General features: G+C 44.9%; 1 protein-coding gene across 1 annotated transcript; it reads right to left on the reverse strand.

Annotated features, from left to right (window-relative positions):
* Positions 1 to 4,689: 4,689 nt before the first annotated feature.
* LOC115077453 (extracellular calcium-sensing receptor-like) lies at positions 4,690 to 10,526 on the reverse strand. The gene is made up of 6 exons (XM_029579744.1): positions 10,288 to 10,526; positions 9,650 to 9,941; positions 8,554 to 9,396; positions 7,122 to 7,349; positions 5,953 to 6,076; positions 4,690 to 5,615 (listed from the first exon to the last, which is right to left on the reverse strand). Exons 1-6 carry the CDS (start codon positions 10,524 to 10,526, stop codon positions 4,690 to 4,692), a joined length of 2,652 nt encoding a protein of 883 aa, XP_029435604.1.
* Between the last annotated feature and the right edge of the window lie 4,516 nt (positions 10,527 to 15,042).

A 15,042-nucleotide genomic window follows, 5' to 3' on the forward strand; every position in this document is an offset into this window, starting at 1 on the left:
CAGTGACCACAGGATCCCTTTACAACAGAAGAAAACTCTTACATTTCTCCTTAAAGTCATGGCTTGGCGAAAGACCTGGACCACTGCCCCAAGGGTATAGAGGCCTTTAGTGCTCCCTGACCATATCAATCAAATAATGATTATACCTGAATCAAAATTCCCTAAACTGCAGAGTCAAAGGGCAGAAAGCCACTTTATGACTGGAAGAAATACATTCTTTTTCAGTTCTTTCTTGATGGGAAATTTGTATTATTATTATTATTATTATTATTAAATTTGGATCCACGTTGGCCACAAGGCAATTACAATAAAAGTGCACTGATGAACCTTAAAACAGACTAGATAAAATAATCAGCTCCTATAACCTTGCACTGACCGGAAAATAAACTGTTCATAGTCTTAAACAAACCTAGAAATGATCTCACTTTAGTTTGGGCCAGCCTGATAGAAAACTGATTCTTCACCTCAACACTAGCTTTAAAAAAAAAACAGCTCGTAACCTTAAAATACCCTGTTTAGAGCCTCCAGTAAATTACTGGTAGATTTAACATGACATTAGAAGTGAACCACTGGTCATCTTTGAGTGAATCCTATAATAAGTTTAATATCGCACGGGTTAACCTGAAAACAGCCCCATATTAGGCTTGTGCAATAAAATGGCTATCAGTCTTAGATTCCCAGGAAACTGCTCTGTATACACGCCCAAAGCTCAACCCACACTTCCCGTGGCCCTGGTTTTAGCTATCATGCTATCCTGGTGTTAACGTGGCAGAGGATTTCAGGACAGGATCGGATGGGGGTGAGGGACCTTCTCTAAGGATGATTTGCCATTGTCCGTTCGTGCTGCGCTCTCTGCGCGCCTTGTAAGGATTCCTCCTGCCTAAGCCTCTCCTCTGCACACACCGGAGCCTGGGTAATGCAGACCAGCCCCGCCGCTCCTGCGTCCTTTCATATGTGCCTATATATATATATATATATAAACAAATCCATTCCCAGAAGACGGCAGATTAGAGCTTTTGACTATTAATGAGAGAAGGAAGGTGCCAGGTGTCCCTGGAAGTTGCTGCGTTATCTCATTAAATTCAATTTGGGAAGGCAAACAACGTTGGGGACCCGAGGTCCTCAAAGAACGTGATCAGCTATCTGCTGTCTTTCTTCCAACTCACTAATAAAAATAATAATGATTTAGTATCGATATAGCACTGTCCAAAAGCCTAGCACAGTGCAAGAAATCTCTCAGGGGCTTTACCATTTTAGACTTCCTAGTAAGAATTCTGAATGCCTGTGGTTCACAGCCTCATGTTTGTATTTGGACATCCTCAGCATGGAAGTTCACGACTGAATGACAAGAGCTCTGTGTGTTACATTTGACTTGCATTGGAAATCTCTCCCCTTTGTAACATGGGAGTCAGTCAAGCAGCAGAGGGCCCAGCCTTTCCGAGCTAACTTCCTGTATCCGGAGGGGCGGTTCTCACTGGGCATAGACCATGGGACCTGAAGGGGTAAGGGAATAAAATCTTGAGGGGGAGGGGTTTATGCCCCAGCAATTTCCTTCTGGTCACTGGGCTTCCAGTTCAATTTGGAGCCGGCCTCCTTAGGGCTACAGTGCTATGATGAGCCTTCATTTGCAACAATCCAGGGTTTTCCCCTTATTTTATTGTCTCCGACCCAGCTTTCCTAGCTCAGTTATTACAGTGACGATCCTCAGCTGAGGAGGTCACGCAGCACGACTGGGTCTGGAAACCCTGTAATCATGGGTCCTAAGTCTGACCACCAGTTTTCACCATTGCACAATGACTGTTACTCCCTCCCTCCACTACGGGCTGTGAAAGCTGCCTCTGCAGCAAACCCAGCTCCATCCAGCTGGGGGAGCAGAAGCCTGGTCTATAAACTGAATGCAAGTGCCCTGCATGGCAGCGCTTTACCGCCGGGTAGGACCTAAGAAAATTTCTTCTAAAACTCTTAAGCTTGTTCTTCAGAAGCGCGCTCAGTGAAATGAAAAATGATTAGGCCCTGGTCATGTGACACGGGTATCTGGGCTTTGCCATCAGGGCCACCCCTAAGGGAAGGTGCGTGCTTGCAGAGGGCAGGTTGGAAGCACGGTGGCAAGTCCAGGAGCTGGGAAATCTCCATGAGAGACGCATGGGACGAGAACCCTAGAACACCCAGGCACAAGCGGGACACTGGAGACTGAAATGTGAAGCAGGAAGGTTCATGTGCAGGAGTGCGGCACACACAAATGCAAGTGCAGGGATCTTGTGATACGAATACACTTGCAGGGATCTTAGAACAGGATTTTTCTCTTACAACAAGGCTCAGGTGCCAAGACGAGGCAAGGCTTGGGAATCAGAAAACAAACGGGTAGTGTTTCCGCGGGACGTACGCCAAGATGACTATTGAACCAGCACTGTGTGTCTCCTGAGCATGGGAATAAGGGGGCACGCACAATAAAGCTCTGGAATTGGTTGCCAGAGGATGTGGTTAGTGCAGTTAGTGTAGCTGGGTTCAAAAAAGGTTTGGATAAGTTCTTGGAGGAGAAGTCAATTAATGGCTATTAATCAATTATACTTAGGGAATAGCCACTGCTATTAATTGCATCAGTAGCATGGGTTCTTCTTAGTGTTTGGGTAATTGCCAGATTCTTGTGGCCTGATTTTTGGCCTCTGTTGGAAACAGGATGCTGGGCTTGATGGACCCTTGGTCTGTCCCAGCATGGCAATTTCTTATGTTCTTATGTTCTTATGTACGACTGCAGGGATCTGTCGGACTCCCTCGGGAAATAGGATAAATATGCTTACCTCTCCTGGAAAAACCAGCAGCCATGCGGCGGGCTCGCAGCGGGTTCAAATCCCATGACGCTGTCATGCCAAAAACGAATGTAGTGCTTGCATTTGTCATGCATAAAAGTGTAATAACAAGCTCAATGTGCTCTGGCTGCCTGTTGTCTCAATGCTCTCTTTCTAAGTTCAGGTAGTGAACTGGAGGGATGGAGTCTGCTGAAGTGTGTAGAGATGAAATGAAGTGAGGCGTTACCATTGGGTGCCACTGAAGCAATCCTTATGGGCACAGGTAACACCAGGCATTACCAACCCACCAGGCAATTGGGTGCAGAAGCGTGCACTGGTAGGTCTTCAGGCACTTTGGAATCCAGAGGAGGCAGGGCTAAATTGCACCACAACATTTGCAGTCTAATTTCGGCAGGGAATCAGTTCAGCACCGTAGTCCAGTACTTTAAGTACACAGCCAGGAGGAGGCCATTCCAGGTTCTGTTTCTGTCACTCATCATGCAGCTCCAATGGACTCTGTTGTGTCTTACTGTTCTCTCTCTCTCCTTTTTCTGTAATCTTTTTTTCAGTCGGGCTGTGAGCTCCCTGGCACAAGGCCTCCTATTAAACCTTTGCCTGACAGAGCAGCAAATAGACCACTCGGTACTGCATTCAGTAATGGCCCATTTTGTACCTAACTCATATCCTTCACTTCTTCTTAAATCAGAAAGTAAAGCTATGGCAACCAACACAAGTCAGAGAGGAGAAAACCCAGAATAAGGTGAGTGGTCCTAATTGTTACAAGGAGACTAAGTTATGACAAATGTCTGGCAGAGGGAAGAATTAACTTCTGAATTTCACAATAATAGTTTGGCTGTGAAAAGAACAAAGTATCCTCCCTGACGTGGCAAAATACCACAACCCAAATGTTAGAGCCAAGATTTACATAACAGCAGAATGCATTGGGACTCATGATGGGAGTACTGGGCATGTAGGTTTCAAAGAGTTAAATAATTAGATAAGAGTCATAGAAACAGAGAAATGACAACAGAAAAGGACCAAATGGTCCATCCAGTCTGCCCAGCAAGCTTATGGTAGTAACTGCTGGCCATACAAATCATCTTTATAATTATCAGTTTCCCAGATTGTCAAAGTCAGGGCCCTTGTCGCTTGCTGTTTAATTCCAATTCCCCGTTACCTCTTGCCATTGAAGCAGAGAGCTAATTGGAGTTGCATCAACAGCATACAGGCTTATTGGTTAAGGGTAGTAACCGCCGAATCAGCAAGTTACTCCCATGCTTATTTGTTTTCCCAGACTGGGCAATTCAATGCCCTTCTTGGTTGCTGTCTGAATCTAATTCCCCTTTTCTCCCTGCCATTGAAGCAGAGAGCAATGATGGAGTTGCATCAACAGGTTTGAGCCTCCTGAGTGTGCTGTCCAATGGTGCTAATGCTGACAAACGGCTCATGCCCTTTGGGTTCCGTGAGCTCAAAGCTCCCCACCTTCACATACTGGATTGCATCATCAGGTTACTGGTGCTAGTTGATGACATCATGCACAACAACAAAATTGTCACTAGTGTTGAAGTCCATCTCCTGACTCATCTTGTTTCTGAAGTGCACCTTTCTCATGTAGTGCAAGAGCTGTGGGGGGGGAGGGGGGACCTTACATGGAAAGAGAAATATACATATTAGTCCCAGGGCATGCAAATAAAGAATCCCTTAATAACACCATTTGGACAGCGAAAGAGGTGTAGAGAGGGAAAAGGACAGAAGAAAAGCAAGATGACTTAAATTGAAATAAGGAGAGAAAATTGTGAGACAATGACTTAGAAGAAGACAAAAGGGAGATAAACAGCTGCCAATAAATAGATCAACTGATACAATGAACAAGAGAGACACGGGGAGAGTTGCAAAGTAATTTCTAAATGGCCTTTATTTTCCTATTCTTTGTCCCTTTCACTAAGAGCTGTCCCCTGGTGTTCATTTCAGGTCTCAGTACCATGATGTAACATTTGGGCAAAAAAATACAAACAAGAATCCCTGCACTGGATGAAATGATCCCAAAGACTTCCACAGCAACTGTGTACTTCCCTTGAGTGCTGAGATAGCCTGGGATGAAGGACAGCCAGACGCTCAGGAACACCAGCATGCTGAAAGTGATCCATTTGGCCTCATTGAAGCTATCAGGCAACTTGCGAGCAAGGAAGGCCACCACAAAGCTGGCACATGCCAAGAACCCCATGTATCCCAGCATGCACCAGAAAGCAACATCTGAGCACTCATTGCACTGCCATATGATAGTGCCAGTCTTCAGTTTCATGTTCTTCTCTGGGAAGGGAGGGCAAAGCAACAGCCAGGTGGCACAGAGGAGAATCTGAACAAGTGTGGAAGAAGAAACTATCACAATGGGCACCTGGGGTCCTAGCCAACCTCTCAAGCTACTATTGGGTTTGGTGGCATTGAAGGCAATGACCACCATGATGGTCTTAGCTAACACACAAGAGACACAGAGGACAAAAATGACACCAAAGGTAGATTGGCGTATCAAGCAGGTTGTTGGCCGAGGTTCTCCAATGAAGAGCAGAGAACAAAGAAAACTCATCAATAGAGCTCCAAGGAGAAGGAAAGAGAGCTCCCGGTGATTGGCTTTGGCAATGGGTGTATTATGGTATTTGATGAAGATGTGCAATACAGCAGCTGTAGTGATGGAAGAGATAAAAACAGCAGTAGTGAGAATGCCCCCTAGGAGCTCTTGATAGGTGAGGAATTCTATTCTCTTTGGAGTGCATTCATTTCTTCTCTTGTTGGGCCAATGGTCAACTGGACATGGCCAACAAACTGTGGAATCTAGAAGAGGAATCAAATTTGTTATCAAAACTAAAAAAGAATCTCTATAATACTCTGAAAATAAATTTATTTTTGTACATAAAACTTCCATGGGATAACAATTCTTAATATTGAGAGGGGTAAAATCTTGGTATTGAGTTCATGACTTAGGGAATTGTTCCACAAGTCTAGGAAAGCTCTGATCCATAGTGTGTTGTATGTTATAAAGGATTCTAAATCACATTGAGGATATCAGCCAATTATCTGCTTTCATCCTCCTGCAATTCCTATAGCCTTACACTGAGTTATTTTATATATATTTTCACATTAATTATGCCTCCCCCATGCCAGGAAATACCTGTCATGTTGGAAATCTCCCCTTCGGAACACAGGAGGCAGTCAAAGCAACAGGTGGATTGTCCTTTCTGAATTGCCTTCCAGTACCCTGGGGGGCAGCTCTCACTGCACAAAGAGTGTGGGACCTGAGGAATGGGGAGAAGGAGGAAAAGGTCATTTGCAATTATATCTGAATATTTCAAATGTAGTTCATCAAGTCATTGTATCATAAGCATAATGGGATCGTGAGTTTCCAGGACATCGTGGAATAAAGATCGATTGAAGCTTTTATTTGTGATCTGCATCTACTGGACACACTAATATCTCGTGACTGCATGAACATGCCATAATATAGCAACTCTAAAAGATGAAAGGTGCTGGCCCGACCTAGACATTCCAACTATCCAATGGAAGGAATCCTCACTGAGGCATTGCAAACTTATAAAACTGATTGGATTGATCTGAGTGTAAATGAGAGCCAGGGATCATACCAAGTTCTCAGACCATCTGAGGAGAAGTCGTCTCTGGGTCAGGCTAAGGACTCACTGCTAATTCAATTTAAAATTGCATCATGATAGTCAATGGTATATTGGTTATTAGTGTTTTAGATAAAGTCAACAACCCTTTCTTTTAAAGGTCCTTGACTTGCTGATGCTGAGGGCTGATATTAAGAAATATTTTCAGCAGTGACAGAAATTAACAATCAACAGTGATGTATTTTAAGGCATAAATTATTTTCAGTCTTTTAGGTTTTGCCTAGCAAATTTCTCCTGCTCCTTTGGTCTCCTAGCTCAATTGAAATCAGCCATTTCTGCTGCTTTGCTCTTATGAGCCTTCATTTATAACTAGCCAAGAGTTTGCCTTTCCTTTAAAAACCCCTCCTTCTGCCCAGCTATCATAGGAAAAGACCTTGGCCAAGGTCCATAGACTGTAATGTCATACACACTGTGCGCACCCTAGGCCTGGCCATTAGGTGAAACTAGTGACGGCTTGGGCTCCTTCCCCAACATGTTGAGAAATGGCTTGGGCTCATTCTCCCCAAGGGTTATGAATGTTCTCTGCCCAGTGTTTTCCAGCCCTGGCTGGCTCAAGAAGCAGAATCTGAGCTTGGAAATCAAACCTACATCTCTTCCATGCTCTTGCTGCTCAGCCTTCAGGTCGGCCCCATCTTTGCTTTGAATGGGCTGTTACCTCCGTACGTTGCGTGTTCCACCAGATGGCGCTGATGTTTATCGATAGCTCCTGCCCTCTGGGTGCTCTGGAGTCAAAGCTTCCCACCTTGACGTAGCGGATGGCACCATCAGGCTTTGGGTGCCAGTTGACGATGTCATACACGGCAGGGGGGTTGCCACCACTGTCAAAGTACATCTCCTCCCCCAGCTTGTTCCTGAAGTGCACCTTCCTCATGTAGTGCAGCAGCTGGAAGACATTTTATTGAAAATCCATAGTGGATTTCAGTGAGGTCAATGTTCAAAGGATTTCTCCAGCTAACTTTTGCAGTTTACTGGACAAAACCTGAGGTTTGAATATTTCACCCGATTCCCTGGCTAAATTTTATCTGGGCAACGAGCTTCACCTGGGTAATAGGAGGCGGTGCCAGGGAAGTTTTTTTGTTCAAAAAATACCTCTGCTACAATTATCTGGATATCTTTATCTGGGTGTAGTCAGTGGAAAACTTATCCAGTTAAGTCCCACGGAATATCTTGTTAAAGCTATCCAGGTAACTTTATCCGAATAATGTTTCTGCTTGCTGGCTTACTCCATATGGCCCTCAATATGACTCTGCAGGTTTCATCTTCAATACTCTACAGTTATTTGCAAAGAAAAAAATAGGCAATACACAAAAGAGTCTCCCTGCTGGCATGAACAAGTAGATCTGCTCTTTCAGACCATTGGCAAACTTGGAAGTTGAAGAGGGAGGAGGAGATGCGTGGGCCGAACATGAAGGCTGAATTTTTATTTTTTTTTTTAACATTTCACTTAAAAATACCGGCAAACACATGCATGAGCTACACCGATTTTCAAAGCGGTCTTGCGCACATAAATCTGCCTTGAAAAATTATCCCAGCAAAACTACCCCACAGAAGTTCAACCTGCTACAACACTGGCAAGTGCATTTGGTGAAATTTTGCAGAGTGCGTGCATAAGTTTAACTCTGGCCCCAGGGACACCTCCCCTCAGTGTGGGTAAATGTACACCTGAACATGGTGTATGCACATACATTTTTCCACATATCAAGCGAGCAAGTTTGTGAAAGGGCACAACTGCGTGTAAAACATTATACTATCCGCAGAAAGCGCTTTGAAAATAACCCTTCAAGGGGGCAATTTTTAACTTTCCTGCATTGTCACAAATTTGACTCCCCGTCTTTGCACCAGCTTTCAAAGAGCAAATACGAGCAGATTTATTCTTTCAAAATTGCAGAGAGATTTACTTGAAAAGTACGCAGGGAGATTTGAAAATAACATCTACACATGCACTTTGCCTCCCCGCAACATAAACCTACTACCAGGGAAGGCTAGCGCTCATTGCGACCACATGGTCATGTGTTATGGGACACTGCATGCACTTACAGCCTTGTCAAGCAAATTAGCACAGTATGGAAACTTATTTTGAATTTTACCTGCCATGGTTTGAAATCCTGGATGTCCGCACATGTTCTGTTGGTGAAGGGCCCTTCTCCTGGCACGCAGGATTTCATGCTCTGTAAAGCATGTGCCACAGAATAAATTGCATTGTAGACATTGTAACTGATCCTATTATCGTCCTCTATGGAAACTTGGCTTTTAAACTCCTCTAGTTTTTCCCTGCCTGTGCACAAATCTCTGGTGGTGTTGAATTCATTGCTAGCCTGGGTTGGAGGATCCTCAAGAATTTCCCAGTGACATCTGAAGGTCTCTTCCCAAAATGACTTAATAAATATGTCACTGGGAGAAGAGGAAGGGTGTAGGTTGCGCAGGAAGTCCCTGAAGCCACGTATGTCATCTTCGTGGACTGTTAAGCCAATGGTGCCGCTTAACATGTTAGAAAGCTCCTTGGTGGAAACAACAGGAGAGGTTGACCAACCCTCCGTTGCAATCCACACCTTCCCAGTGATGTGATGCTTGGCAAGTTCTTCCATCACCGGTAGCACATTATGGCCAGAAGAAATGACGAAGATGACATTAGCAGAGGATTTTTTGACCTTTTCAGTGATGTGGTAGATCTTCCCTCTCACTGGTACCACTGGGAATGTCTCATGAAAGGCAACACATGTTCCAATTGCCTGTAGCTCATTTTTCAGCAGGTGTGAGCCAAATTCCCCATAGTCATCCTCACTAGACACCAATCCCACCCACTTCCAGTCAAAGTGTGCCACCAGCTGGGCAAGTCCACGGACTTGGATGTCATCGCTAGGGATGGTGCGGAAAAAGGATGGAAACTGGATCTTATCACTCAGGAGAGGACTAGAGGAAAAGTAGCTGACCTAGAATAGCAAAAGTAGTTACTCAAATCAGAAAACAAACACAGTTCTCATTAAAAATAACACCTAAATTCGCATCATTCCCCAAACTTCTCAAAATGGCTTCTTTGTAAGCCATCGAGTCCATTATAATTGGATATTAGAAACTTGAAAATTCTTGTAAGGATTTTAGTGGTTTTTCATATGCAGTATATGATAGATAGATACATTGTGTTCCTTTAAAAGATATATTTCTGATTAGGAAATTAACTCTTACCTGAGGGTATCTGTAAAGCCCTAACAATCTAGCCAAGGAAATGGAAGTTGTAGATCGGGATTCACCAATGACAGCTGCCAGAAGAGCCTGATTCTGGCATTGGTAGTTCAAGATGGGCTTTTTCTGCCCATTCACAATCCGGGAAGTTCCTTCTAGCGCCCTTCTCAGGGAGAAGCAACTGTCATAGATCAGAAAGCCCAAAGAGATGTTGGGAAGGAGTGCCTGGTCTTGGTTAATCTCATTGATGGTGAAGGCCATGGCTTGAACCCAACCGTAGGCTCTAATACTGAATCTGGAAGGAAATCCAAAAGAGAAGAGAATTGTGGAAGAAGATTTGTTTTTTGAAAGGTGGTGTGATTAACTAAACTGAAACAGATAAGAACATTGTGCTAGTGGAGATATTCGTCATGATGGAAACTTTGAGTTAGATTCTTGGAGGTTCACTGAAGCTCACAAAAACTTCTGTTCTGCTGATCAGTTGATAAATGGTGAAAAGAGAAAACACTTTTCAGACTGATCCTGGGACCTGGATGACCAGTAGACATCAAAGAGCAGCCAGATACACTCAGGCAAACTTATACTGTGCAGCCTTTGAGCATCATACAAAGTGGACACATGGTAGAGAAGTAGAGTCTTACGTGTGGCAGAGAACAAGCTGCTCAGCTGAAGGCTCTTCAGGCATGTGCCAGTCGGAGGTCACTGGGAATATCCCACCAATAAGGATGTCTCCATCCAGCATAAAACCCGTTTCCTCTTGACTTCTTAGGATGCAGCCTGTGGCATCAACTGGGCTGATGGGCAAAGGTATCATCAGCAGGGCCACCAGCCTAGCCAAAATCATAGATGGTGAATTTCTCACTGGAATTGCTGAGGTCATTGCTGGTCATAAGTGGGCGTCACCTGCTATACAAAAAAATAGGGGTCTGAAATTTTCATAAGCAGTGCGTAATTTGTGAAAGTTAATAAGGGGAACTCCCCCCACTCTCCGAAGATCTTCAACCACTGAGCCTCAATGGGATCTAACTTTTGCCATCTCCTCTTGCGCTACCTCTATTTTCAGCTGCTGCCAGCTCCAGGTAATCTCTCTCTCTCTGGGCTGTCTCTTCTCATGATTCCTGCCTCCCTCTATCTATTTCTTTCCCTGAGTAGGACAATGACTAGGGACCCAATTTCATTGCATTTCGGTGCCATTAACTTCCTGAGAGGGCATTTTTTCGTTTTGCTTTTTATGAATTTTGTTTCCTCCATCTTGGTGTGCCTGTCCCCTTCACTCCCCCTTCCCTGTATATCACTCACCTTTATGTGTCTGCTTTTCTTCCCCCCCCCCTTCCTCTATGCTCTTCTGCTCTTCTCTCTGTCAGGGTAAGTGTTAGGTACCCTGGAGCCTAATAATACTACTGCTTATCATTTTTCTAGCACCACTAGACATACACAGCACTGTACAAATACACATACGAAGAGACGGTCCCAGGGCTGAAAGTAAGGAGTAGGCCCAACCAGTGCCAGGTGCCTTGAAGCTCTGCCTTAGTAACATCACTCAGCTTCACCAAGGGGGGCTCCTTGCGGTCCTCGGCCCCAAGCAATTGCCCTCCTTACCCTCCCCTAAAGCCAGCCCTGCTCAATCCCTTCTCTCATGTCTTTCTCTCTCCTCATCTGTCTCCGCTCTTATCTCTACCCTCTTCCCTGTGAGTGTCTGTGATCTTCTCTTCCCTCCCTGTGCATCTCTGCTTTTCTCACTCCCGTGTGTGTGTCTCTCTGTGTTCATCTCTCCTCTTTTGGCCTCTAACCACTTCCTGAGAGTCTGCCTGCTCTCATCTTTCCCTCCCTGCCTGGCTATGCTCTTCTCTCTCCTCTCCCTTCCTATGTGTCTTTCCTGGTGAATCTCTGCTCACGTCTCTGTTCCTCCTCCCCTCTCTCTCAGGCTCTCTACCTGGCTCCTTGCTATTAATTACTGCTGGAGCTGAGGCTCCCTCCTCAATAAGGGGAACAATTGATTTTGCTTTCCGTTAACAAGGGGCAATGTCTTCCCCTCCCTCACACTCAGTTCTTCCCTGCTAAGGACTGCGTTTTCTTTATTATTGTGATCAAGCATTTGCATACTGGTGCCAGCCTAAACAACTCGCTGGGCAAACTGGATGTACCATTTGGGTCTTTATCTGCCGTCCGTTTACAAGGTTACTATGTTTAGCGCCAAAACGACGCCCCCATCAAACTCCCATCCCCCCGCCCTCACTCCCGACACAAGAACGATGACAGCACCCCCAAAATAACATTCCCATCCCACCCCCTGACAGAAGGGGCTTAGTGACCCCCAAACTCCTGCTCTCCCTACTTCTCCTACATCTAAGGATCAAGGGTCCTCCAGTTCTGATCCCTGTCCCAGACCCTTCCCTCCCTTAGCAGGTCCTCCCCATATCCTGCATCTTTCAAAGAAGGCCAAGCTTGCAAATGTTACCTGCTGACCTCTTCCTCCCTCTTCCTCGCATTCTCCCCCTCTCTCCTTTCCTGCCCTGTGTCCCCTCTCTCTCTCTCTCCTCTTTCTATCCCTTTTTACTAGGATTCCACCTTCATCCCTCTGCCCCCATACCACTCTCTACCTCTCCCCCACTTCTCCATGTCCCCCTCTGTGCCTCTCCCCCTGCCTGTCTTGTGTCCCCCTTCTCACTGTCTCCCTTCTTCCCAACCTCCCTCTATCGCCTCCTACCAGTGTCCGGCGGCGCCCCCTCCCGCAGCCGCCTGGTCTAGAGGAGGTTCCTCTCCACTGCAGCAATGTCACAAAGCTCTCTCTCCCCCACCCCAACTCCTTACTCCTCGCTCTGCAAGAGGCTCCCACTTATTTTTGCTTAATGTAACTTTTTATTTTAAAGATAAACAGACGTGGATCAAGAGGAACCAGACAGAATGCATCCACTTAAATGTCACAGGACGTAGGATAAAACCAAATAGTAGGAACATCAATTTAAGAAGCAGCAAATGAGTATGCATTAGAGAGGTCTAAAGCTAAATTCCTGATCTCTGCGCCTGCCCCATCTCCTAATCCTGTGCTGCTGCTGCCTCTTAGCATTGCTTTTGATTTCTTCTATTATGGTTTTTTATCTTGATTTCTTTCTGACTATATTCTCCCTTACAGCTTACTCTTTCTGTTTCTCTCTCTCTCTCTCACACACACACACACACACACACACAGACAAACACACACCATTCCCTATCCATTGCTCTACAAATCGTCAAACTAGCCAAGGCATGATGTTTATTAGGTTGTTAATTTTGACAGTTTAAGAAAAGAAATTAAAAGACCGGTGCCCCAAAGACAGGAAAACAAGCTGGAAGCTACAGAAATAGCTTTGTGTTTTATATCCTTTCCTTACCTTTAATATATCACTTTCCCCAGAGTTATCCTTCTCCCCTACCTCCCCATACGGTGTCCAGAGCTCTGACTCTTCCCTCTGATGACTCAGGACCTGAGACAATGCTGAAGTAGTGAATGGCCCTCACTCCTGGCTTCCCCCTATATTCATACCGTTCCATGCCCCTCCTCTGACTGCCAATGATCTCCCTCTGGACAGAATTATAATTATGTCTCATCTCTGTAATGTACTGTCATAGAAGCAAGAGTGCCGCTGAGTTCTTTAACGACGTTTGTTTTATTCAATTGCTGTAATTTGAGTGTCCATGAGAGACAGTGCAAGCAGGGACAGTGCAGAGTTCTTCCAGATGGCACTGTAAATGCACCTCATTCCTGCTCTGCGGCACCTTCAGCTATTCCATTTCCAACCCACAGCGCTGCCAATGCACCTCAGTCCTGCCCTGCAGCACTCCCTGCTCCCAACGCACCTCAGTCCTGCCTTGCAGCACTCCCTGCTCTAGACCCCCCACAAATACAGCTTTGCCAATGGACCTCAATCGTGGCCTGTGGCACTTCTTGGTGTTTCAACACTGGGCCCCTACTAATGGTTCTGCCAATGCACACGAGTTCTAATCTACTCTATAGTCATCATATTAGCAGTCCATATGAAGAATTTGATATATTTATGGCCAAGTGTAACCTTAATCATACATGGCCATTAGTACCTGGCCCTAGTGGTTAGGACTGGTAGGGAAGTAGGAGTAGAACATAACATACCACTATGCCCCAGCAGTGTATATGGAGGTTGCTGTAGCAGTGGGCTCCAGCCTCCTCAAGGCACCTGGGATGGGTGTGTTTTTCTGTTCAAAAGCTGAAAGGAGAGGATCTTTGTGGTGGCCTCCCAATTCCTATTCAGCTTGGACTCCATTTTTTAAAAAATTTTTCTGAATAGGGTAGGAAGCGAGACAGCTCCTCGCCTGTACCCACCCTGTGACTGGCGGAGTGTGCCTCAGTATTTGTGATTCTGTCTTTGCTGGTTCCCCTGGTCCTGCCCAGCCTGGGATGCCCTTCTGCTCTGGGCAAGGCTTGGAAGAGAGAGAGAAAAACCTAATTTTACTGCCTCGCACCCAGTGGCTGGATTGTGGCATCTCTGCATTTTTAGATTTTTTATGAAATTTTATAAAGTTTTGTTCTGGGAGGACGTTTTTGTGCCCACCCTTCCTGCCCAAAAGTGGAGTGAGGAAAGAAGAGGATTTTGGTTCCCCCCCCTGCTGCGTGAATTTGGAGATTTTTCAGTCTGAAAAATCCAATTCATCTCAGAATTTCAGCTGAAGGAAAGAGGAGAGACTGGAGACCCCTTCACAGGAGTTTCTACCCTGAGAGAATAAGGGACTGCAAGGATTGGTGTTTTGCAGTCAAGCAATGGACCTCATGTTATTTTGGGGTCAAGGGAGAACCAACCACTAGAGGAAATTCTGTCCTATTCTGGTCATATTCTTTTCCACCTACAGCCTCTCTTACCTTCCATCACTCACGCCACATACCCTCACACACACACACATGCTTTTATTTTTAATTACACACTCGTACACTTTTACTTGTTTCAGGGTGAGTTTTATTCAGGCAGGGTTAAGCTTAGGGCACATTTTCTTTCTCATTTGGTTGATTTACAGTTTTACATTCAGTCTCCCATAGGAGCAGAAGGGTAAGGCTCTTTCTCTACTATTTTGTTTGATTTAGGTTTTTTTTTGGTTTGTTTTTTTATTTAATCTTTATTAAATTTTTCATTAGTAGCTTACAACATGAAAAAAAAAATGTATCCCAACACAGAAAACAATATAGAAATCAAACAATTCCGTAATTACTACTGTTGTTACATATACCATAAATGGGAGAGACTTAAAGTAAACATTACCATATATCCATCAATTCTGAAAAGGCAATTTACTATATTCTATACAACAAAACAATGAAACAATATATGAAGAGAAGGGAGGTATTCTTTCTTTACTGGGCATGCTCACTTGATATTTCCGCTTGACTTTTA

The sequence above is a fragment of the Rhinatrema bivittatum genome, chromosome 16, assembly GCF_901001135.1.
Source record: "Rhinatrema bivittatum chromosome 16, aRhiBiv1.1, whole genome shotgun sequence".
NCBI classification, from domain to species: domain Eukaryota; kingdom Metazoa; phylum Chordata; class Amphibia; order Gymnophiona; family Rhinatrematidae; genus Rhinatrema; species Rhinatrema bivittatum.

Bases quoted from the DNA above. Each gene is read 5' to 3' on its own strand.
- LOC115077453 (XM_029579744.1), bottom strand. From the start codon at position 10,526: ATGACCTCAGCAATTCCAGTGAGAAATTCACCATCTATGATTTTGGCT. The intron at 6,077-7,121 runs GTAACAGCCCAT...CCCATTCCTCAG, and splicing joins GGAACACGCAACGTACGGAG to GTCCCACACTCTTTGTGCAG. The intron at 5,616-5,952 runs GTATTTCCTGGC...TTCCTCTTCTAG, and splicing joins GGAGATTTCCAACATGACAG to ATTCCACAGTTTGTTGGCCA.